Below are 24,148 nucleotides of genomic sequence, written 5' to 3' on the forward strand. Positions count from 1 at the left end.
TCTGTAAACTATTTTTGGAAAAATGACTTGTGTCATGCACAAAGTAGATGTCCTAACCGACTTACCAAAACTATAGTTTGTTAACAAGAAATTTGTGGAGTGTTTGAAAAACGAGTTTTAATGACTCCAACCTAAGTGTATGTAAACTTCCGACTTCAACTGTACATGGGGGTCCACACATAGGCCTAGAATACAATTGAACCACTGCTTGACATCAAACTCATCATGTCTCTGTGTCAGAGGTTATTTATTGTACGTGCTCCCTCTGCCGGACACAATTGGAACAACAGACGCAGCTTCCTGAGTAGACCTACTACTAAATGAGGACAGGCTCCACTTCAGTCAAATGCCACCGAATCACAATAAAGTTGGATATTTGTATTGCGTGTGTAACGTAACGTTTGACTCGGTATGGTGCCGAAATAACGCGAGTACATAGCAAAAAGCCTTTTCAATTTCAGTCATAGCTGCTGCGAGACAGTTATTGACTAAGACGTGTAGACTAGCATACCGCCATTTGCCACAAGGCTACTTTACGCTGACCAAACCTGCAAAACGTGACTTTGAACAAGACATGTTTGAAACTATTTAAAAAATAATGGGGAATTCAATTGTAACACGGTAGTTACATCTGAGGGACTGTAGCCTCAATAAATGGGGACCATTACTGAAAATGTGTTATAGAAAGTTGTATAGTCCGAGGACTTGTTTTCAATTATATTGTATAGTCTGCTATTTAGGCTATTGACGTGGCCTGTGATTTATGTTCGGCATTTTACCGACTCGAAATGTACTGTCAATGGGCCCAAATCCTCGGGTTAATTGTGGATATCGTTTTAGAAGTGTTTTGTAATTTTGAGGGGAAAGGCAAACAATTGTTGACCGAGAAGAAATTTAAACCAATGAGTCAAAATTGAGGGAGGAGACAGGGGCGGGGGGAGAGAACAAAAAATAAACCTGTACAGAGAAGCGGTCATAGCCAAACAGCGACGAGCGACTGACAGACACTCCGCGGCTGGGCAGTTGGTTACAGGCCGGGGTAGAATGGACACCATATAGTTGAATGAATGGGCGGACATAGGTCGGCGCTCCCTCTGCTGGGTTCATCAATAAACTACAGCGCCACTGGTCACTCGAGGCCCGGGGGTCCTGCTGGACTGAGGACCATACCATCCGATTTCTTGGCATGGGGAATACAAAGGCCATTCGGGACATTACATTTATTGGACAACAAGTTGTTTTATGTATGAAGGTTGGGGGAAATGCTTACACTGATTTATATCAACTCAGAAGATCAGAATGTATAATTTATCTAAATACAATAAAAATGTAGTCTAATAGTACATGGTTGTCAAGCTTCCAACAAGTCAAATGTTCCACATTGTTCTTTGAATGCTTCTTTTGAAACATGTACTGAAAAGCATGGTACAGTATTAAAACCTTTACTTGGAAATGATACAACAAACAGAAACAGATTCCGAATGACAATTTGTTGTTGTTGCTTTCCTTCCCCAAAACACACAAAAGTCTATAATTTTCACATGTATGCTGGAGTCAGAGATAAAAACTAGACAAAGAATTAACATGAGAAAAAGGAAACCCAGGTGATGAAGTTTTTGCATTTGTTTAATACTCCTGAATACAGAAAGATGAACAGCGCGGTCATGGGAAAGAGTCAAACACAGACAAAGAAGCAGTGTATTGTGGTGGGAGTCAATGACAGGACATCTCTAGATCTAATTAAAAAGAAAACAGCTTTTCTTGATCAACAAATCATCATCTGATCAAGTCAAAGTGCCCCACCCTAAACACCTCTCCAACTTTGAAAGCATTCTTTCAACTGGAGAGCACGACCTCCCTCCTATAAAGAGTGGCGTCTACCATGTTGAGTTGGCCCTCCCCTCAAGTTCATTCCATGTAATGGGACACTATCCAGAGGCGTGATTTCAGCGCGCACCTTTGGAGTCCATGCATTGGCTCCAATTTTTTTCTCAGCCGAAGCCAAGGTTTGCTGCAGTGTCCCAACACATATTTTTCGACGTAAACACTCCTGTTTGCACTGGACATGGAAGATAGAACCGTGATCCAAAAAGCTGAATGATCTGTGCACGTTCCTAGCTTGTAACTCTGCCCTCTTGGCAATCAAAGCAAGGTCGACCCTTAAAAAAAAGCACCAATGTACAGCATTAGCACCATAGGGGCCACTGGCCCTCCCCCCTTGCTGTGACACCCTTCTTATGAGGGGCCTTTAGTGACAAAGCACACCCCTCAGCATGGCACAGCATCAACGCTGGCCTTCGCACCTGTTTGGCAGTGTTGCATCATCACATGGGTGGCGCAAACCAGCCAACCGCATGGGGTGTTTAGATCATTGCAGAGGGCCTTTGCTCCAGGGTGCCTATGTAAATAAGTATTGCGCCCCGCTACATACCAATACATGACAGCTTCACAGCCCCAGTTTTAATAAAGAAGCGTTTTTTATTTATTTAAAGCAAGTGATTTCAAAAGTAAGTTGGAGATACTGAACGTAATCAAAGGTCCAGGCGTCTGCCTTGAGTGCACGCGGTCACGAAGGACACGCATCTTTGGGCCGCACGCCGGCGGTCTGTCTCCAAGGGCGACGACCGCAGCCGCACTGCCATCAAGTAATACCAAATGGCCATTGCACTCCGTTGGCAAGGGAAGAGGAAGGGGCCGGGCAACGTGTTTGCCAATTTACACCCCTTCGCTTGCGCCTTGCTATTCTGTGCATCTCGTTGTTTTGTTGAAAACCTCTCTCCATGCTGCAGCAGACCCGAGCTTGCTGGTATAACCAGAACAAGGCTTCATTGTACGCAGTCAACATCATGACATATCAACATAGCTACATATCAACACAGTGACATATCAGAATACATAAAAAAAATTTAAAAAAAATACTTGGACCATCTTCTGATAAACTGTCTGCCTGAACAACTTGAAAATGCTTAGCTTATAAAACCTGTAGAATTTGCATAGAGCTGTTATACATATACTGTACTAAATAATCTCTGCTCATAGCAAAACTGCATTTTATAGGATAAAACACAGCATAGCAAGGGATTCACTTTAAATGCACTGTTTTAGCACTAGAAGAGGCAAGTGAGTAATTTTGACTTAATATGAATTTTAAATTGAAATATCTCTGCCATTTTTAAAGTCTGTCCTTGACTTTTCCTAAATAAGTCTGTTTAACACACATATTTTATCATTTCGATATCACAAACAGAATGTGTGTTATAAGCAGTTTTAAGAGGACATGTCTTTTTCAGAGTGCCAAAAAGTGACTTTTTCAAATCCTCCTACAGAGTCACACAGACGTTTTGTTTTCGATATAGTATCCAGAATTAGCTCCATTTCAAAATATCACGTTTCCCAATAACAACCACTGTTCCATGAGCTCCACACTTGAACATTAGGCAACAGATAGCCTACAGTAACATAAACTAATGAAAATTCTATTTTGTTCTTTGAAATTATAATTTTTTCGTATTCTGATGTTACACAAGACATCCATAAACACAACCAAAATATGATTTATCCGATAGCATATATGAAATGTACTTGTTAGACTTAGAATGTTGGAGTCAAAATGACTCGTTTGGTCCCTCGAGGCCAGAATATTCTAGTATTAAAGAAATGGGAGATGCAAGGCGTTCACATTAAACTGAGGAAGCTCCATAAAAACATGAGGGAATTGCAGAAAGGGCTGTTGCCAGCATCGTGGAGGTGTGACAAGATCATGGTTCACACTGGGGATGCACACATAAGATAGTCTACCCTGAGGTTCCACTCTGAAACCGTGGTGCAACAACAAGCAACCGCACCTCTCCTCTGTACATTCACAATCTGGACACTGAGGAACAGAGCATTTTCACATGTATAGACATGCATAAACCAACAGGTATGTAAATAGTCTACAGTGCTCCTATTGCTTGTTCACAGGCTTGGAGTAGGACACACAGGTATAATCCTCCATATCCACATATTACATGTGGGAGGTGTTCCTCTCGCCAGAAAGGACTGACAGCTAGTAAATCTAGGGGATCGGCTGAAAAGAGTACAGCTGAGTGGGAATCCAATTTTAAGTAGCCATCGGTTTCAAGACCGAAAAAGGTGGAGTGTGTGTGTACTTGCACACTCTTAGCCTTGTGTTTGTACTGTGTCTGCGTTGGTGTAAACCAGAGGAGGCTGGTGGGAGGTGCTATAGGAGGACAGGCTCATTGCAATGGCTGGAATGGAATTCATGGAATGGTACCAAATATGCTTGACTCCGTTCCATTTATTCTGTTCCAGCCATTACAATGAGCCCATCCTCCTATAGCTCCTCCCACCAGCCTCCTCTGGTGTAAACAAGCATGTCTATAATTGTAAGACCATATGAGTAGCACCCAGTTTAGGACAGCTGAACTACTGTCCAGTAAGGTGATACAGCAACTTCTATTCTTCATCATCATTTCTGAATGGTAAATAATACCAATCTCTAAATACACTTCAGAAATCACCCATCTAAATCTTTTTATGGCCACAATATGGAAAGGGATACCTACAGTGCCTTGCAAAAGTATTCATTCCCCTTGGCGTTTTTCCTATTTTGTTGCATTACAACCTGTAATTTAATTTCATGTAATGGACATACACAAAATAGTCCAAATTGGTGACGTGAAATGAACAAAAAATTACTTGTTTCAAAAAATTATAAACGGAAAAGTGGTGGGTGCATACGTATTCACCCCCTTTGCTATGAAGCTCCTAAATAAGATCTAGTGCAACCAATTACCTTCAGAAGACACATAATTAGTTCAATAAAGTCCACCTGTGTGCAATCTAAGTGTCATATGATCTCAATATATATACACCTGTTCTGAAAGGCCCCAGAGTCTGCAACACCACTAAGCAAGGGGCACCACCAAGCAAGCGGTACCATGAAGACCAAAGAGTGGTTTAAGGGGAAACATTTAAATGTCTTGGACTGGCCTAGTCAAAGCCCAGACCTCAGTCCAATAGAGAATCTGTGGTATGACTTAAAGATTGCTGTACACCAGCTGAACCCATCCAACTTGAAGGAGCTGGAGCAGTTTTGCCTTGAAGAATGGGCAAAAATCCCAGGGGCTAGATGTGCCAAACTTATAGAGACATACCCCAAGAGACTTGCAGCTGTAATTGCTGCAAAAGGTGGCTTTACAAAGTATTGACTTTGGGGGGGGGGGGTGAACAGTTATGCACGCTCAACCTTTCTGTTTTTTTGTCTTATTTCTTGTTTGTTTCACTAGAAAAAATATTTTAATCTTCAAAGTGGTAGGCATGTTGTGTAAATCAAATGATACAAACCCCCCAAAAATCAATTTTAATTCCAGGTTGTAAGGCAACAAAATAGGAAAAATGCCAAGGGGGGTGACTACTTTCGCAAGCCACTGTATATGGTCTCATTCTTTATGCATCCACCGATACTGCTTACGTTGTGTGTAATGATGCTCTTTTTATATTTCTGTTATATTTCTGTTCATAGTTTGTATCTAATGTGTTGACATCCATTTCTGTTATGGGGAGCTGAATCAGCCCCTGGTGCATAGCTTTGTGTAAGCAGACCACACATTACATCCGCTGAAGCCTGCTAAACAGGAAGTATCGTCTGAAGCTGGTCAGCCTAAGGGGGCGGGGTCTATCGCCCTGCCCGTAACACTGCCAACAGTGGCCCGAAAGAATACCATCACAACTACTAGTACAACTACTAGCAACCTACTAGTCAGTGAAAATTAGGTGGGTTTTTCAAGCTTAAAATCCAGTCTATTGGTAAAACCCTTAAAGTTTTTTTTACAGTACATGTTGAATGTGTAAAATAGCTGTTCATACTGTAGCTCGTGCTATCGGTGCATACTTTTTGATGTGTGTGTGTATTAATATGCTCACTAACGCCTGTGTCTTCCCTACTGTATGCATAGATTGGGATTACCCAATCGTACTCTAGTGAAGGAGTAGATGTGTCATCTTATTTACAGATGGTAAAAAGTTAACGGAAAGAGGCTGCAAGCACGGAATGAAACAAGCGGAGGATTCAGAAGGGGGGTTTGTAGGGGTATTGTAAGCCAATAGAACAAGATATCCAATGATATCCTGGCTTTCTTAGAACGGACGGCCATTTCACAGAACGAAGCACCCTCATTAACATATTGGTTCTTAAGAAGACATATGATGAAAGATGGGCAGAGGTTCATTCGATGACGTGTGTGTTGTGGTCGCCCCCAGTTTCTTAAAGATGGGCAGAAGGGTTTCTGCTAAATGTTTACTTACACAGTAACGTTTCACAGAATGCAAAAATGACCATTAGCAAGGATAGGGTATGAAACAAAAGAAAGATCTACAACAGCACCAATGAACGCAGTGCTCTTGAACAAGGTTGCACTTTCTGTGCCCAATGGCCCTTGTTGGGACTTAAAGACCAAACGCCACAAAGAAACAAAAGAAAACATCCTATAAGTCACCTTCTTTCTTTGAAAGCCTGGTGTGAGCTTTAAGAAGGGCCAATCAAAGTGCCCCCTCCTTGGATTTCAAGGCCTTAAAAAGGTCTCATTTTATGAGTACAGTACTTCAAAACAAATTCAGCGCATTTCAGCGTGAATAAAGCATAGTATTCAAATCACATTCGGATTGGTGAACTGAGAGGAGGGGCGCGTCTGCCTCCGTTGGTTGTGTCCCGACCAATAGAAGCTGGAAAAGTTGGGAGACTTGATTGAAATATTACGCACCTGATTATGACGGGTTTGGGGTAAACCCAAGAGTAAAACCAAAGACAGAGTGAGCCACTCGTCATATCTATGCGTGCAGCAATGTATCTGAATAACCTACGAACCCCACAAGAAGCTTGAGAGGTCTACCGGATATCGCAGAAGCGTTTACACTCAAAGCTGAAGGCTACAAACTGATAGCTAACTCATGATAAAACTTGTATATGTGGTTAAAAATGAGATATATCCATGTGTCTTAACCACTACTGTGAAAAAGTGTTTGTTTTTAACAGCATATGGTCTTTTGGAGCTGTATCAGCTTGGGGGGATTTAATGAGTGAAGAAGGTTGGTGGGGTTTGTGTGAGCGGGACGTCAAAACCAGCAGACATGGTGAAGTCCCAGAACCAGGGTGCCAGAACTAGAACCCCTGATGGACCAGAGCAGAACCTGGTTCCTAGGTCAGCTGGTGGGGCGCCTCCAGCATCTCCATGAGGAACGTGTCGATAGGGGTGTCGCCAATCAGCTTGAAGAAGAACAGGTGCTCCAGGCACTTCAGGCCAATGGAGCGTAGCGCTGGCAGCCGGAGGAGGAGCTTAGCGAACCTGGGGCGATGGGGGAGAACGAGTGAGGTCAATCATGGCGGTGACGTGGGAGTATTGTGTGGATAAGTGCTATAGTATGTCTGTGTGTTTCTCTTGTACCTGCCCTGCTGGTCGGGGTATCTCTGTTTACAATAGGACTCCAGCGATGCGTACACCTTCTCCCTCAGCAATTCCACTTCACTGGAGCTGGAAAGGCCCTTGGCATCTGAACGCAGGAACAAACACCGGCATTATAGCACTGAGATTAATTAACGTGTGATTCTTCCTGACATCATGCTATATTTGGGACGAAATGGCTTATCTTGTCTCAAATTATTATTCGAGCTGAAATAATTACCTGGGTTGAAGAGGATGATGGCTCGGAGGCACCCGAGCTCGGTCTTGTCCATCTGCATGTCTCTCATCTTACTGACCAGCTCAGTGAGAACTCTACAACCGGGGTCGAGGAGAAGGAGGTGTGACAGAGGGACGAGAGAGCGGGAGGAGATGGGTTAGCATCTTCTCTAGCGTTCACCACAGTTCCACTCAACGATGCAGCAGTTATATAGAGAAATTAACAAGGGCAGGGGGGCTGGGACACAAGTCTTACATCCTCTTTACACTTTGTATTTACACTTTACACACAATCTACACATAACCTTATAAATGATAGAAATTGCAACAAAGCAATAGCCCAAACCACCACGTATTTATAGACTATGGCACATCGCAATAATGTTGGGTAATGTAATAATTCAATAAGGACAGAAAGAACACAAAGGGAGGAAAGTAAGCAGCCTGTGTTTTGTCGACACTGCGCCAGCGACCAGTCGAGCCTAAGGTCCGACAGAAAAGAGGAGAAACAGAACACAACACTCACTGAAACACGTGCGGACAAGATACACATGACCCGCTTTTATTCCTGGGCATATTACAGCACTCTCTTTGCCAGATTCGCTCATTCTCAACAACTGGGCCAAGATTTGTTTTTTGGGGGGGTGGCGTTATTTGTTTTGTTCGTTGTTGATAGGGGAAGGTGGGTGTGTAGTGATGTCATTACCTGTCAAATATGGCCCCAACCTCTGCATTGTGCGCACTCTCCCTGTGTATGCAATTACAATGTGTTATTACAATGTTATTACACAGTTACAATGTTATTACATTGTCCCCCCTGCGTTGGTTTGGGCCCAGAGGAACAGGTAAGTTAGACTCTGCAGTGCATTTTGGTGCCCAGTTCCACTTATGGGAGTAACAGGCTACAGGCTCTTGTTGATGGAGACTTGACCTGATGAAAAGGTTTTAGATAGCACTAAAACTACAGGACGTAAAGCACCAAAACTACAGGAAGTAAAGCACCAAAACTACAGGAAGTAAAGCTTGAGGAATGACAAAAATACAAAAGATATGACAATGTAACACAGCAACAAATAGATCTGAGACGTTTGAGCAGAGACAAGATCTAGAGGAGAAAACGTTCATATTGGGTCAGATTGAAACAAGATAAATAGTTCTATGCAGTATTACCCAAGACCTCTGCTTAACTTAACTACTGTAGTGTTCATTCATTGTACCCTCGATAATTATCATATACAACTTCCTTGGTAAGTACGCATCATTTAAAAAATTATAAATGTAACTGGTTTATCCAAATCAGCACAAAAAGGGTTATGTGTATTAGCATGAGCCAATGACAGTAGAACAGAAGAATATAGAAGAGCGTAATGAATAGGCATCAAAGGAACAATGCAGTAATATGATCAGGGCTGTTTAATCATGTAAATTCAACCCATTTGGCATAAATCATAAAAGAATGCAAAGAAAATAATATTGTATGAATCAAACAAAAAAAGAGAAGTGAGGATAAAAACATGAGAATTGAGAAATGTCAATAAAAATGTTTAAAAAACATTCACTGGACCACAAGGATGTCTAGATTGTGATGAATCTGAAACAAAAGCCTGCGACCGGTTAATCCAAGATATGCTTAAATTCCTGTGGGAATTGGGAGTCTTGCAGCTTATGAACTATTCATAAAAATGTAGTTACTGTGTAATAAACAATGAATTCACACCATGTGATGTGGCGACCCTACTGAGTTGGGGTGGGCACGCCTGTTCCTTGAGAGCTGCGATGAGCGCAGGATTTTACTCAAGACAGGTGCCATGCTACTGAATAAAATACTGACATCTGCCAATGTAAAACAGAATAGATGAATCTCCCTTCAGTCAGGAAAATGATTCAGCTCATTTCAACAAATCATCTGGACTCCAAAGAGAAACGGACATTTAAATGAACAGTAAACTGGAACAGGCATAATTGGCCACCATTTCAATGCTTCAACGGATGACTATGACAGACAGTGTATATATGACGGCGTGTATGATCAAATAAAACAAACGGCCATTACAAAAACACTAGACATTTATTGTTTAAACCAATGAAGAATGCTTTAATCATTCAGAGGCACCTCTTTTCAATCTTTCTCCCTGCAGTTTATGACCTTCTCTTTGAAAATTAACATGCAAAAGGTTGCTTCTATGTGCTTCACCGAGGTCCTTGACACGTGTGTGTGTGTGTGTGTGTGTGTGTGTGTGTGCCTGTTACCTGTCGAAGATGGCTCCCACGCCAGCGCTGTGGGCGCTGTTCCTGTGCACATGCAGGCCGGTGGCCAGTAGGATGCCATCTTTCACGCTGATGGAGCGGTGAGAGAAGGAGGCAATCAGCAGCTCGTTCCAACCTGGAGAGAAGAGAGAGACCGGGTCATCCATGTATTTGTATTTATTAAGGATCCCCATAAGCTTCTGCCAAGGCAGCAGCTACTCACACGACTGGACAGTAAGTCCAGGTGCGACAAAACCAGGGCCCGTAGGACCTGCAGAGTTGGGACCAAGTCACTATTATTCGAGTCCCGAGCAAGTCTCAAGTCACACGGTGTGAGTCTCAAGTCAAGACTCGAGTCAAGTCGAAGTCGTGCATTCTAAGAGCAAATCAAGTTGAGTCACGTTTTTCAAGTCAAGTAAAAAAAAAATATATACAAGCAACAACTTTGTCTATTTATTGAGGCCATTTTCATTATTTTGTCTACAACACATTTTGACTGTAATTGTAAAATAGGGAACTTGTAGCAGGCATGAAATCAGCAGAAGGCAAGGCAGGTTGACTGCTCAGAGTGTAGATTTATTTACAGGTCCAATGGTGAAAGCGCCATATCATACCAAATATACAAGTAAATTTACCAAATATACACGGGCAATAGCCCAAAAGAAATAACCTCTGTCCCTGTATCAGGCTTAACCGGCTCTATCTTAACAGACACAGGTAGAGGGCAAGACTGTGCAGCCTCTCCTGGAGAAACCACATGGAATCTGTCTAACAGGAGCTCAAACAGGTAGGCCTACATTTATATACGAACTTGGCTCCCAGGACCATACAATTACCCAACTGGCAATTACAACCAATCAACTGATTCTACAATGTAAAAGGCAATTTTCACATCAATTGTTACAATCGTCTTAATCAGATTTAATAATTTTTCAAACCCACGCATACATGGAACAATCAGTGCGTTCTATGCACACTGTACGCACAACAGAAATGACAGAAATATAGGACACAGACACACCGAACTCTGACATGACCCGGAAAATATGAACAAAGGAAACCCTATATTTAATTAAACAAACAGAAATTCTACCTCATGAGTCTTGCGAACGTTCATGCGCACTATAAAGTGCACTGCCTACTCAGAGCAGGGTAAGAAATGGTTGGCTAAATGAAAATGTGTTGTAGGCCTATCAAACATGAAACAGAAATGTCTACGTGTTGCAATAAATGGTACGGGATGGAATGATGAAACGCTATTAATGACTTTACTATTAAATGGAATATACGGTGCCTTCCAAAAGTATTCCGACTTTTTCCACATTTTGAAACGTTACAGCCTTATTCTAAAATGGATTAAATAAAAAATAAAAACTCAGCAATCTACACACAATACCCCATAATGACAAAGCGAAAACAGTTTTTTTTTTTTTTTTTTTTTTTATAAATAAAGAAATACCTTATTTACTTAAGTATTCAGACCCTTTGTTATGAGACTCGAAATTGAGCTCAGGTGCATCCTGTTTCCATTGATCATCCTTGACATGTTTCTACAACTTGATTGGAGTCCACCTGTGGTAAATTCAATTGATTGGACATGATTTGGAAAGGCACACACCTGTCTATATAAGGCCCCACAGTTGACAGTGCATGTCAGAGCAAAAACCAAGGGATGAGGTCAAAAGAATTGTCCGTAGGATAGTGTTGAGGCACAGATCTGGGGAAGGGTACCAAAAAATGTCTACTGCATTGAAGGTCCCCAAATACACAGCGGGCTCCATCATTCTTAAATGGAAGAAGTTTGGAACCACTAAGATTCTTCCTAGAACTGGCCGCCCGGCCAAACTGAGCAATCGGGAAGCATGGTGGTGGCAGCATCATGCTGTGGGGAGGTTTTTCAGCGGCAGGGACTGGGCGACTAGTCAAGATTGAGGGAAAGATGAACGGAGCAAAGTACAGAGAGATCCTTGATGAAAACCTACTCCAGAGAGCTCAGGACCTCAGACTGGGCACGAAGGTTCACCTTCCAACAGGACAACGACCCTAAGCACACAGCCAAAACAATGCAGGAGTGGCTTCGGGACAAGTCTCTGAATGTCCTTGAGTGGCCCAGCCTGAGCTGGACTTGAACCCAATCGAACATCTCTGGAGAGACCTGAAAATAACTGAACAGCAACGCTTCCCATCCAACCTGACAGAGCTTAAGAGGATCTGCAGAGAAGAATGGGAGAAACTCCCCAAAAACAGGTGTGCCAAGCTTGTAGCGTCATACCTAAGAAGACTTGATGCTGTAATCGCTGCCAAAGGTGCTTCAACAAAGTACTGAGTAAAGGCTATGAATACTCATGTAAATATAATATTTCATTTTTTTTTTTTTTTTTTTTTTTTTACATTTTAGCAACAAAAAAAGTTATCTTTGACATTATGGGGTATTGTGTGTAAATGAATAAGGGCCATTTAAAAATATATATATTAGAATAAGGCCGTAACGTAACAAAATGTTTGTAGTTAAAAGTCAAGGGGTCTGAATTCTTTCCGAAGGCACTGTACATTTACCACATATGGCCTATGCATTTAAAAGTGTGAGAGCAACAGGAAACATTTCAGCAAGAGAAAAGGCAAATGCACGCTTCATAAGTAAATGATCAATTTCAAGCAATTGTTAGGCCCACATACTAAAAGAACAATAGGCCTATGCTAGTAATTGTTGCGCCTATGCTAGTAATTGTTGCGCCTATGCTAGTTATTGTTGCTCCATTGCTGGGGAGCTTGCAAAGTAAACAGTTAATATTATTGATGGCAAAACATTTTTGAAGTTGCATATTTATTTATTATGACAATTCTCTCTCCCTATAATTTGACGTTTGCGTTGCACCGATCCTATAGCTGTACAGAAAATCAGCAATCTGCTCGCCAGCTCATCCGACCTGTGTTGATTGACAGTATGCTGGTGTAATCAGAGTGCAGAGTTTGCATTTCACTAAACAATCTGTTGTAAACACTAAACAACATGTTTTTTTACAAGGGCGATGCGGCGACTACTGTCTCTGGCTGCGTGAGTAATCCACAGAGACTCTGTGCCACAAAATGAGTGACAAAACATTACAAAACCTGGCCAGATAATATCAAGTCATCAGTCAAAGTTGAGTCCCGAGTCTTGAGGCTCCAAGTCAAGTCTTGAGTTATTTTATTTTCTATCAAGTTGAGTCTCAAGTCATCAAATCAGACTCGAGTCCAAGTCATGTGACTGAGTCCACAACTCTGAGGACCTGCCTTGTTTATAGTGTTGTTAAGAAGGCAGAGTAGCGCTTTATCATGGGCAGACTTCTCCCCATCTTAGCTACTGTTGCATCAACATGTTTTGACTTGCTCAATTTCATCATTATTAATTAGAAGATTTAGTTGATTGGTTTAGTGAATGATTTGTCCCAAATACAACGCTTTTAGTTTTTTAAATATTTAGGACGGACTTATTTCTTGCCACCCATTCTGAAACTGACTGCAGCTCTTTGTTAAGTGTTGCAGTAATTTCCCTCACTGTAGTAGCTGACGTGTAAAGTGTTGAGTCATCCGCATACAAAGACACTAACCTTACTCAAGGCCAGTAAGGGGCCTAGACAGCTGCCATGGGGAAATCCTGATTCTGCCTGGATTATGTTGGAGAGGCTTCCATTAAAGAGCACCCTCTGTTCTGTTAAACAGGTAACTCTTTATCCACAATATAGCAGGGAGTGTAAAGCCATAACACATACATTTATCCAGCAGCAAACTATGATCAATAATGTCAAAAGCTGCACTGAAGTCTAGCAAAACAGCTCCCACAATTTGATCAGCATCAATTTCTCTCAGCCAATCATCAGTCATTTGTGCAAGTGCCGTGCATGTGCCGTCCTTCCCTATAAGTGTGCTGAAAGTCTGTTGTCAATTTGTTTACTGTAAAATAGCATTGTATCTGGTCAAAATGTGAGGCAACTGTATTATAAAAGATAGTCCACGAGGAGAGTCAGGGTTATCAGCCTATCCATGTAGGGCTGTGTACGGCTGTGTTTTAATGAAGTCAAAGCTGAGCAGGGCCGTGCTCATAAGGGTGCATGAAATAAACTTTTTAAATAGAAAACAAACGTTTTATTGGATATGTCCAGGTATTCCTCCCTGCTTCAGTTTGCTTTCTTCCAATTGGTGGCAATGAACATGAAAGGCGAAGGCTTTTTGAACGTACCGGCGCGTAGCAGGATGACCTGGTCGTCCAGGGCCAGCTCAGAGAAGTGGGGGACCCTCTTGGCCCACTCCACCAGGGTAAACAGCTGCTTGTCTGCAGCCTGGCAAATGTTGGTGACCGGGTCGTTGGGCTGGAGAGAGAAACAGAGGGAGAGAGACTGGCTTCAACATAGGGTACAAAATAGAGACTACAGGCCTTTGGATCCTTTAAAAAAAAAAAGTGGGTCTGTGGTCTCAGAATCTACTGTATCACAATAAATTGTTGGTGCAGTCGCACAATCCCATGTCTAGGAATAATAATAGACAGTGTGAGGAACGGAGTAAGAGAAATTGGTATGTGTGCATCGCAGTGCCAGATGGTGGGTCACACACAGAAACACACACACATTTACCGAGCTGCCCTCGGAGGTCCCGTCGGCATGCACCTCGGTCTTCTGCTCTACGGCCATCTCGGCCTCCAGGATCTTTTCCACGGGCATCTCCTCGTTGACTGCGCTGGTCGACTCCGCCTCACTCTCCCGCTCCTTGTTCCTCTGGCGCTCTTCCTGTACAGCTACAAGGGCACAGGAAGGGCCGAGGGAAGGAGCGGGAGAGTGAGGCGGAGGGGAAGAGAGTCGGGGGAGCGAGAAGGAGAAAGGCACAGGAGGGGAGGGAGGGTGAGAGGGGAAAGAAAGGGAGGGAGTAGGACGGATGGTGAAAAGAGAAAGAAAGGGCAGGAAAAGGCAGAGTGAGAGAGGGGAGAGCAAACGGGAAGCAAAGTGAAGAAAAAAAGAGAAAGGTGAGAGTTAAGGGAGGGGAAATAAAAAGGGAAGAGGAATAGGGAAAAAATAAAGAGACCAAGAAAAAAGTGGATAAAGAGAGGAATGTAAGTAAAGCAGAGAGTAAAGAATGACAGGTAGAGAAAAAGAGAGCGAGATACACAGATATGTACATTTCCCGGTTAGTTCAAACAACAATGCTTTCTTTACCTTTCACACCAGGGGTCTCAAACTCAAGGCCTGGGGGCCACATCAGGCTCGCAAGCTGCTTTCTTGTGGCCCCAAGACTGATATCTGATTCCCATCAGCCCTCAAGAGGATTTTCCTATTAGAATCAACCCACAATAAGGTTTCTCACTATGGCACATTACAGGTTATATATATCTTTGGAGTCACCCCAGACCACATAAACTGGCACAACAATACCAATCATCGGTGCACTACTATCAGAGAAGGCAGGGAAATATGTTAATCAGACCCTGACACCACAGTAATATATGATTGCAATACGATTATCCACAATGTCAGTGATACTGACAACACTAACACTTCCGCCCCACTAGAAGCGTCGCGCTGCGTTGCCATTAGCTTTGTGTCAATGTGATGTTTTTCCTGCTACAAGCACATTGTTGCTAGTGGTTGTACTAAATTGCCTGTTCAAGGGCAGAACGACAGATTGTACCTTGTCAGCTCGGGGATTCGAACTTACAACCTTTCGGTTACTAGTCCAACGCTCTAACCACTAGGCTACCCTGCCGCACTAGGCTACCCGGAATGGCCCTAGTCCTCACCCTCCGATCCAACAGGTCCCAGACGTGCTCAATATGAAAGATCCGGGCTCTTCGCTGGCCATGCCAGAACACTGACATTCCTGTCTTGCACGAAATCACGCACAGAACGAGCAGTATGGCTGTTGGCATTGTCATCCTGGAGGGTCATGTCAGGATGAGCCTGCAGGAAGGGTACCACATGAGGGAGGAGGATGTCTTCCCTGTAACGCACAGCGTTGAGATTGCCTGCAGTGACAACAAGCTCAGTCCGATGATGCTGTGACACATTGCCCCAGACCATGACGGACCCTCCACCTCCAAATCAATCCTGCTCCAGAGTACAGGCCTCGGTGTAACTCTCATTCCTTCAACGATAAAAGCGAATCCGACCATCACCCCTGGTGAGACAAAACCACGACTCGTCAGTGAAGAGCACTTTTTGCCAGTTCTGTCTGGTCCAGCGACGGTGGGTTTGTGCCAATAGGCGACGTTGTTGCCGGTGATGTCTGGTGAGGACCTGCCTTACAACAGGCCTATAAGCCCTCAGTCCAGCCTCTCTCAGCCTATTGCAGACAGTCTGAGCACTGATGGAGGGATTGTGCGTTCCTGGTGTAACTCGGGCAGTTGTTGTTGCCATCCTGTACCTGTCCCGCAGGTGTGATGTTCGGATGTACCGATCCTGTGCAGGCGTTGTTACACGTGGTCTGCCACTACCAGGACGATCAGCTGTCCGTCCTGTATCCCTGTAGCGCTCTCTTAGGCGTCTGACAGTACGGACATGGCAATTTATTGCCCTGGCCATATCTGCAGTCCTCATGCCTCCTTGCAGCATGCCTAGGGCATGTTCACACAAATGAGCAGGGACCATGGGCATCTTACTTTTGGTGTTTTTCAGAGTCAGTAGAAAGGCCTCTTTAGTGTCCTAAGTTTTCATAACTGTGACCTTAATTGCCTACCGTCTGTAAGCTATTAGTGTCTTAACGACCGTTCCACCGGTTAATGGTTCATTGAACAAGCATGGGAAACAGTGTTTAAACTCTTTACAATGAAGATCTGTGAAGTTATTTGCATTTTTACGAATTATCTTTGAAAGACAGGGTCCTGCAAAAGGGACGTTTCTTTTTTTGCTGAGTTTATTAGCTTCTTGATTTCATAAATCTTTGTACAATAACCAGTGGTGTATAGTCGAGGCCATATGCAACCAAAATCAACTTTATTTCTCATTACTCCAAATCACAAGATAGAATGAACGCGCGTGTCAAGTATTGCACCGATTCTTGAGCTTGGACGCTGACATTGGATGTGATGCAACGTGAGTGCAACACACGCAGTGAAGCAGATTTCATTGATTTAAAAGGAACCATTTCCTCAGCGGCTGACGGCAATGCCGGACACCTGATGGCTATAGTGTAGCAGGGCCATAAGACTTACTTTGTCTCAGACCCGTTTCATACCAATACATTCTGCAACGTACCTCACACAGAAATGGGCCATCAGAACAAAACAACATAAAATATTGTTTCTCACACACTCCCACATCACTCCTTCCCTCCCTCTTTTCTCCTTACATCTCTGTCGTTCATCTTGGACCACTACAGAAGAAGGGAGAGAAAATGAGAGGAAACAAGAGGGGAGAGAGGGGGACAGGGGTTAGTGTTTACAAGGCTCTCCATCCCCCTCTCTCCACCTCCTTTTCTCGCTCTTTCCATCCCCTTTGAGTACAATCAATACTCTCCCCTTAGAAATGTATATTACAATATTCTAATAAAATCTTAACGGCTCTTAGACATCTTTATTATGCATAAATTATTTCAGTGGATTTAAGACAGATATTTGAAATAGTTTCATAGCAAGTAGGCTATACAATATTTTTGTCAACAATGTCAATGTTATTACAGCAGGACGGTTGGTGAGTGGAGGTTTTCCGGTTAGGGTACACCTGACCACACACAAGGTGTCCCATCAATCTTCTTTCTACTTTCTTACTGTAGCAAGTCAGACCCAATTTCAATAGGGATCCTAGCTCTCCCTCCCGCTTTCATCAGCCTCTCCTCTCCCTTGCTTGGTCTCGCTCTTTAGATCTCCCATTGCATCCCTCTCAGTCTCTCCCTCCATGTCAAGCCTTTACCCTACCTGGTGATAGCGTTGCCCTTTAATAAGATATATTGAACGCGAGTTGAGGACAGCAGACTGCCAGGCCCCCCTACCTTCCCTCTTCATGCCACAGGCCAGGCACTTCTGGTAGCGGCAGTACTGGCAGCGGTTGCGCTGGCGCTTGTCCACCAGGCAGTCCTTGCTGTCCCGGCAGGTGTAGCTCAGGTCCTTGCGCACCGTGCGCTTGAAGAAACCCTTGCAGCCTTCGCAGCTGTACACTCCGTAGTGCTTACCTATAGAGAGAGAGAGAGAGAAACAAAAAGGAAGAGAGAAAGACAAAAAAGAGGAATGTAAAAAGACATGACAGAAAGAGAGGGAAGAGGGGGATAGAAAAAGGAGGGAAGGTAACTTCAGTAACAAACCACTTTCAATAATTCAGGCACAAAGCCTACAGCACATAGTTCTTCAGGTGTGATGGCAATGAAAGTACATGAAGTGTTTCGGTCCGTTTTAGTAGAACTGAACTTGTAAATAAACTGAGTAAATGCTTCGCACAGACAAGGGAGAGATGAAAAACAATTCCCTGCTGGGTTTTTTATTTTATGCAGCTTTTTAAAAATGTTCTATGAAGAGGAAAGGAGTAGTTCACCCCAAAATCAAGGGTTATCTGATGTTTCCATACCTCAAGTGGTATAAGTCCATGTAGCCAATGCCATCTGTTGTGTAGATCCCACTATGCACAGCAGAAATCTGTGGGTGTCAATCCCAAATTCATGGGAAAAGAAAATCGACACACACCACCTAACTAAATTTCATTCAACGCCTGTCAAATTTCGGGCAGAACAATCCTTTAATAAACAAAGCATATCGCACCACAAGTGCGTCTCTCTCTGACACAGACCCTCAATCCCAAATCAAAATCCCACCCCAGCCTGTCCTAAAGATGGAAGAGTAAACAGTTCAACTTGTCTTCTCACAGGCTGGGTGGGATTTTTTGCCATATTACTTACACCATTCAATTTCTCTCCAATCTCCAACACAAGTGCATAGGGTCTAGGGGCCGATTTGGGACTCACCGGAGGAGCGGTCGCCGCAGATGGCACACAGGCGCTTCTGGGAGAGCATGGGGCCCCCTGGGCTGTGGCCCCCCAGCCCGAACGGAGGCTTCACGTCGTCCGAGCTGCTGACCGCGTGCAGTCCCGACATGGACACTGTGGAGTTGATCTGGAGGCCGAGAGAAAGGGGGGAGGATAGGGGCAGAAGTGAGAGGGGAACTACTGAATTGAAGGGGGTGGGAGGAAAAGTCACTTATGTGTGACGTACTGGCAGAACATCAGTCATTAGTTCGATTACTTGGAGTCATCGATGCAGAGTTGTCATAAAAAACATTATTTACCTTCATGCATTTAACAATGACATACATTCTGCCAGTTCTCTCTTTGAGTGGGCTGATTGATCAGTATTAAAGCAACATTCAATTTCCTGTTCGCACGCCCAGGCATCATCGGCTGAGAAAGGAGCATCTGGGTCTCGCCTCCCTCGCCCTCAATGCAGTAGAGATTACAGAGCACTTCTCACCAACACCAGCTTAAGCAGGTTACGTCTCAAGGCATCCTCATAGCCTGATTAAATCATGAGGACGTTTGAGTAGAATCAGAGGGAAAAAATGAAATGGGGGGAGGAGAATGAAAGCGAAAATGCCATTGAGGGAAAGAAGGAAAAAATAACACTGAGAAGGACCATCTGACTTAAGAGAAGATAGAGGGAATAAAACAAATTTGTTTGGATATTCACTACAGTGTTGCCACTGCGAGCCCCTTGGACAAATAATATTGTACCTAGATAAAAAAAAAAAAAAGACAATGTTCACAGATGCACATACATTCAAAGTAGATTTAAAAACTGTACTTTGTGCATGTGAATTTATGCTTTTTATGTATATCTTTCATTGAAATATTGCAGAATACGTTCTCTATTTTCTAGACATACACAGGAGGACAGGGAGAGTTTGACCTTTTGATGTGTGATTTTGAGGGCAACCAATGATTCATCCACTGGCACCCTTCATCTAAAATGTCAGAAATGAATCATTACTGCATTCATTTAATATTTTTGGAGGTTTTAAAAGTATGAACACGTTCAAAGTGTACGACCGAGAGACAAATAGCATACTTCTACCATACAATTAAGAGCAGGGCAACGTGTTAAAAAAGGACCAAGATAATGCTGTTTCATGGTTGGTTTTGCAGACAAAAACTGAATTGTTACCTGGATTTTTAAGAATTACAATATCTATACTGAACAAAAAATATAAAATGCAACATGTAAAGTGTTGGTCACCTGTTTTATGAGCTGAAATAAAAGATTCCAGAAATTCTCCATAACCACAAAAGACGTATTTCTCTAAAATGTTGCGCACAAATTTGTTTACATCCTTGTTAGTGAGCATTTCTCCTTTGCCAAGATACTCCATCAACCTGACAGGTGTGGAAAATCAAGAAGCTGATTAAACAGCATGATCATGACACAGGTGCACCTTGTGCTGGGGACAATTAAATGCTCACCTTCTATTTTGCCCTGTTTATCAAAAGCGTCTATAGTATTCTCTCTGGTATGCAATCTGGTTTCTACTCAGGTTATGGATGTGTCACCATTGCCCTTCATTCTAAGCAATGTTGTGCTGCTATTTTTATTGACTTGGCCAAAGCTTTTGATACAGTTGAGCATTCCATTCCTGTGGGCCGGCTAAGGAGTACTGGTGTTTCTGAGGGGTCTTTGGCCTGGTTTGCAAACTACCTCTCTCAAAGAGTGCAGTGTATAAAGTCAGAACATCTACTGTCTTAGCCACTGCCTGTCACCAAGAGTATACCCCAAGGCTCGATCCTAGGCCCCACACTCTTCTCAATTTACATCAACAACATAGCTCTGGCAGTAGGAAGCTCTCTCATCCATTTATATGCAGATGATACAGTCTTATACTCAGCTGGCTCCTCCCTGGATTTTGTGTTAAACGTTCTACAACAAAGCTATCTTAGTGTCCAACAAGCTTTCTCCGCCCTTAACCTTGTTCTGAACACCTCCAAAACAAAGGTCATGTGGTTTGGTAAGAAGAATGCCCCTCTCCCCACAGGTGTGACCTCTGAAGGTATAGAGCTTGAGGTAGTCACCTCATACAAGTACTTGGGAGTATGGCTAGATGGTACACTGTCCTTCTCAGCACATATCAAAGCTGCAGGCTAAGGTTAAATCTAGACTTGGTTTCCTCTATCGTAATCGTTCCTCTTTTACCCCAGCTGCCAAACTAACCCTGATTCAAATGACCATCATACCCATGCTAGATTACGGAGACGTAATTTATAGATCGGCAGGAAAGGGTGCTCTCGAGAGGCTAAATGGTGTTTACCATTCGGCCATCAGATTTGCCACCAATACTCCTTATAGGACACATCACTGCACTCTATACTCCTCTGTAAATTGGTCATCTCTGTATACCCGTCGCAAGACCCACTGGTTGATGCTTATTTATAAAATCCTCTTAGGCCTCACTCCCCCCTACCTGAGATGCCTACTGCAGCCCTCATCCTCCACATACAACACCCGTTCTGCCAGTCACATTCTGTTAAAGGTCCCCAAAGCACACACATCCCTGGGTCGCTCCTCTTTTCAGTTCGCTGCAGCTAGCGACTGGAACGAGCTGCAACAAACACTCCAACTGGACAATTTTATCTCCATCTCTTCATTCAAAAAGACTCAATCGTGGACACTCTTACTGACAGTTGTGGCTGCTTCGCGTGATGTATTGTTCAAATCAAATCTTATTAGTCACCGCCGAATACAACAGGTGTAGACCTTACAGTGACATGCTTACTTACAAGCCCTTAACCAACAATGCAGTTTAAAAAATATGAATGAGAATAAGAAATAAAAATAAGTAGTTAAAGAGCAGCAATAAAATAACAATAGCGAGACTATATACAGGGGTACCGTTACAGTCAATGTGCGGGGGCACCGGTTAGTCGAGGTAATTGAGGTAATATGTACACGTAGGTAGAGTTATTAAAGTGAATATGCATAGATAATAACAGAGATTAGCAGCGGCGTAATGATTAGATGTTCATGAGTCTTATGGCTTGGGGGTAGAAGCTGCTTAGAAGCCTCTTGGAACTAGACTTGGCGCTCCGGTACCGCTTGCCTAGTCTATGACTAGGCTGGAGTCTGACAATTTTTAGGGCCTTCCTCTGACACCACCTGGTAGAGATCCTGGATGGCAGGATGCTTGGCCCCAGTGATGTACTGGGCTCTACGCATTACCCTCTGTAGTGCCATGCGGTCGGAGGCTGAGCAGTTGCCATACCAAGCTTTGATGCAACCAGTCAGGATGCTCTCAATGGTGCAGCTGTAGAACCTTTTGAGGATCTGAGGACCCATGCCAAATCTTTTCAGTCTCCTGAGGGGGAATAGGTTTTGTCGTGCCCTCTTCACGACTGTCTTGGTGTGCTTGGACCATGTTAGTTTGTTGGTGATGTGTACACCAAGGAACTTGAAGCTCTCAACCTGCTCCACTACAGCCCCGTCGATGAGAATGGGGGTGTGCTCGGTCCTCTTTTTCGTGTAGTCCACAATCATCTCCTTAGTCTTGATCACGTTGAGGGAGAGGTTGTTGTCCTGGCACCACACGGCCAGGTCTCGGACCTCCTCCCTATAGGCTGTCTCGTTGTTGTTGGTGATCTGGCCTACCACTGTTGTGTCATCTGCAAATTTAATGATGGTGTTGGAGTCGTGCCTGGCCGTGTAGTCATATGAGTGAACAGGGAGTACAGGAAGGGACTGAGCACGCACCACTGAGGGGCCCCTGTGTTGAGGATCAGCGTGGCGGATGTGTTGTTACCTACCCTTACTGCCTGTGGGGCGGCCCGTCAGGAAGTCCAGGATCCAGTTGCAGAGGAAGGTGTTTAGTCCCAGGGGCCTTAGCTTATTGATGAGCTTTGAGGGCACTATGGTGTTGAACGCTGAGCTGTAGTCAATGAATAGCATTCTCACATAGGTGTTCCTTTGTCCAGGTGGGAAAGGGCAGTGTGGAGTGCAATACAGATTGCATCATCTGTGGAGCTGTTAGGGCGGTATGCAAATTGGAGTGGGTCTAGGGTTTCTGGGATAATGGTGTTGATGTGAGCCATGACCAGCCTTTCAAAGCACTTCATGGCTACAGACGTGAGTGCTATGGGTCGGTAGTCATTTAGGCAGGTTATCTTAGTGTTCTTGGGCACAGGGACTATGGTGGTCTGCTTAAAACATGTTGGTATTACAGACTCGGACAGGAAGAGATTGAAAATGTCAGTGAAGACACTTGCCAGTTGGTCAGCGCATGCTCGTACTACACGTCCTGGTAATCCGTCTGGCCCTGCGGCCTTGTGAATGTTGACTTGTTTAAAGATCTTACTCACATCGGCTGCGGAGAGCGCAATCACACAGTTGCCCGGGAACAGCTGGTGCTCTCATGCATGTTTCAGTGTTATTTGCCTCGAAGCGAGCATAGAAGTAGTTTAGCTCGTCTGGTAGGCTCGTGTCACTGGGCAGCTCTCGGCTGTGCTTCTCTTCGTAGTCTGTAATGGTTTGCAAGCCCTGCCACATCCGACGAGCGTCGGAGCCAGTGTAGTACGATTCAATCTTAGTCCTGTATTGACACTTTACCTGTTTGATGGTTTGTCGGAGGGCATAACGGGATTTCTTATCAGCTTCCGGGTTAGAGTCCCGCTCCTTGAAAGCGGAAGCTCTAGCCTTTAGCTCAGTGCGGATGTTGCCTATAATCCATGGCTTCTAGTTGGGGTATGTACGTACAGTCACTGTGGTGGGGACGTCATCAATGCACTTATAGCCAATGACTGATGTGGTGTACTCCTCAATGCCATCATTTTACCACTTTTTTATTGATCGAGTCACTGGTGCATCCTGCCTTAATTTTTGCAGGTAAGCCGGAATCAGGAGGATAGAATTATGGTCAGATTTTCAAAATGGAGGGTGAGGGAGAGCTTTGTACGCGTCTCTGTGTGTGGAGTAACATGCTGATAGAAATTTGGTAAAACAGATTGAAGTTTTTCTGCATTAAAGTCCCCGGCCAGTAGGAGCGCCGCCTCTGGATGAGCGTTTTACTGTCAAATTGTTGTCTCTACCTTCTTGCCCTTTGTGCTGTTGTCTGTGCCCAATAATGTTTGTACCATGTTTTGTGCTGCTACCATGTTGTGTTTCTACCATGTTGTTGTCATGTTGTGTTGCTACCATGCTGTTGTTGTCTTAGGTCTCTCTTTATGTAGAGTTGTGGTGTCTCTCTTGTCGTGATGTGTGTTTTGTCCTATATTTGTATTTTATTTTTAATCCCTACCCA

The 24,148-nt window shown here is 43.7% G+C and overlaps 1 protein-coding gene across 3 annotated transcripts in view; it reads right to left on the bottom strand.

The window, feature by feature from the left end:
* Nucleotides 1–5,509: 5,509 nt before the first annotated feature.
* The window catches only part of LOC120027144 (retinoic acid receptor RXR-beta-A-like), a 28,487-nt gene continuing 9,848 nt past the window's right edge, over nucleotides 5,510–24,148 (bottom strand). The window contains exons 4-13 of one of the 3 annotated variants that reach the window (XM_038972004.1): nucleotides 18,843–18,990; nucleotides 17,880–18,059; nucleotides 17,241–17,264; nucleotides 14,537–14,697; nucleotides 14,146–14,275; nucleotides 9,930–10,062; nucleotides 8,386–8,427; nucleotides 7,684–7,775; nucleotides 7,446–7,551; nucleotides 5,510–7,346 (exon numbers count right to left, since the gene is read on the bottom strand). In XM_038972004.1, coding sequence (XP_038827932.1) covers nucleotides 7,199–7,346; nucleotides 7,446–7,551; nucleotides 7,684–7,775; nucleotides 8,386–8,427; nucleotides 9,930–10,062; nucleotides 14,146–14,275; nucleotides 14,537–14,697; nucleotides 17,241–17,264; nucleotides 17,880–18,059; nucleotides 18,843–18,990 — 1,164 coding nt within the window. In that variant the 3' untranslated portion in view covers nucleotides 5,510–7,198. The remainder of the gene's footprint in view (nucleotides 7,347–7,445; nucleotides 7,552–7,683; nucleotides 7,776–8,385; nucleotides 8,428–9,929; nucleotides 10,063–14,145; nucleotides 14,276–14,536; nucleotides 14,698–17,240; nucleotides 17,265–17,879; nucleotides 18,060–18,842; nucleotides 18,991–24,148) is intronic. The other 2 variants (XM_038972005.1, XM_038972006.1) reach the window with 2 other exon arrangements.

The sequence above is a fragment of the Salvelinus namaycush genome, chromosome 32 (genome assembly GCF_016432855.1).
Source record: "Salvelinus namaycush isolate Seneca chromosome 32, SaNama_1.0, whole genome shotgun sequence".
In the NCBI taxonomy this organism is placed as follows: Eukaryota; Metazoa; Chordata; class Actinopteri; order Salmoniformes; family Salmonidae; genus Salvelinus; species Salvelinus namaycush.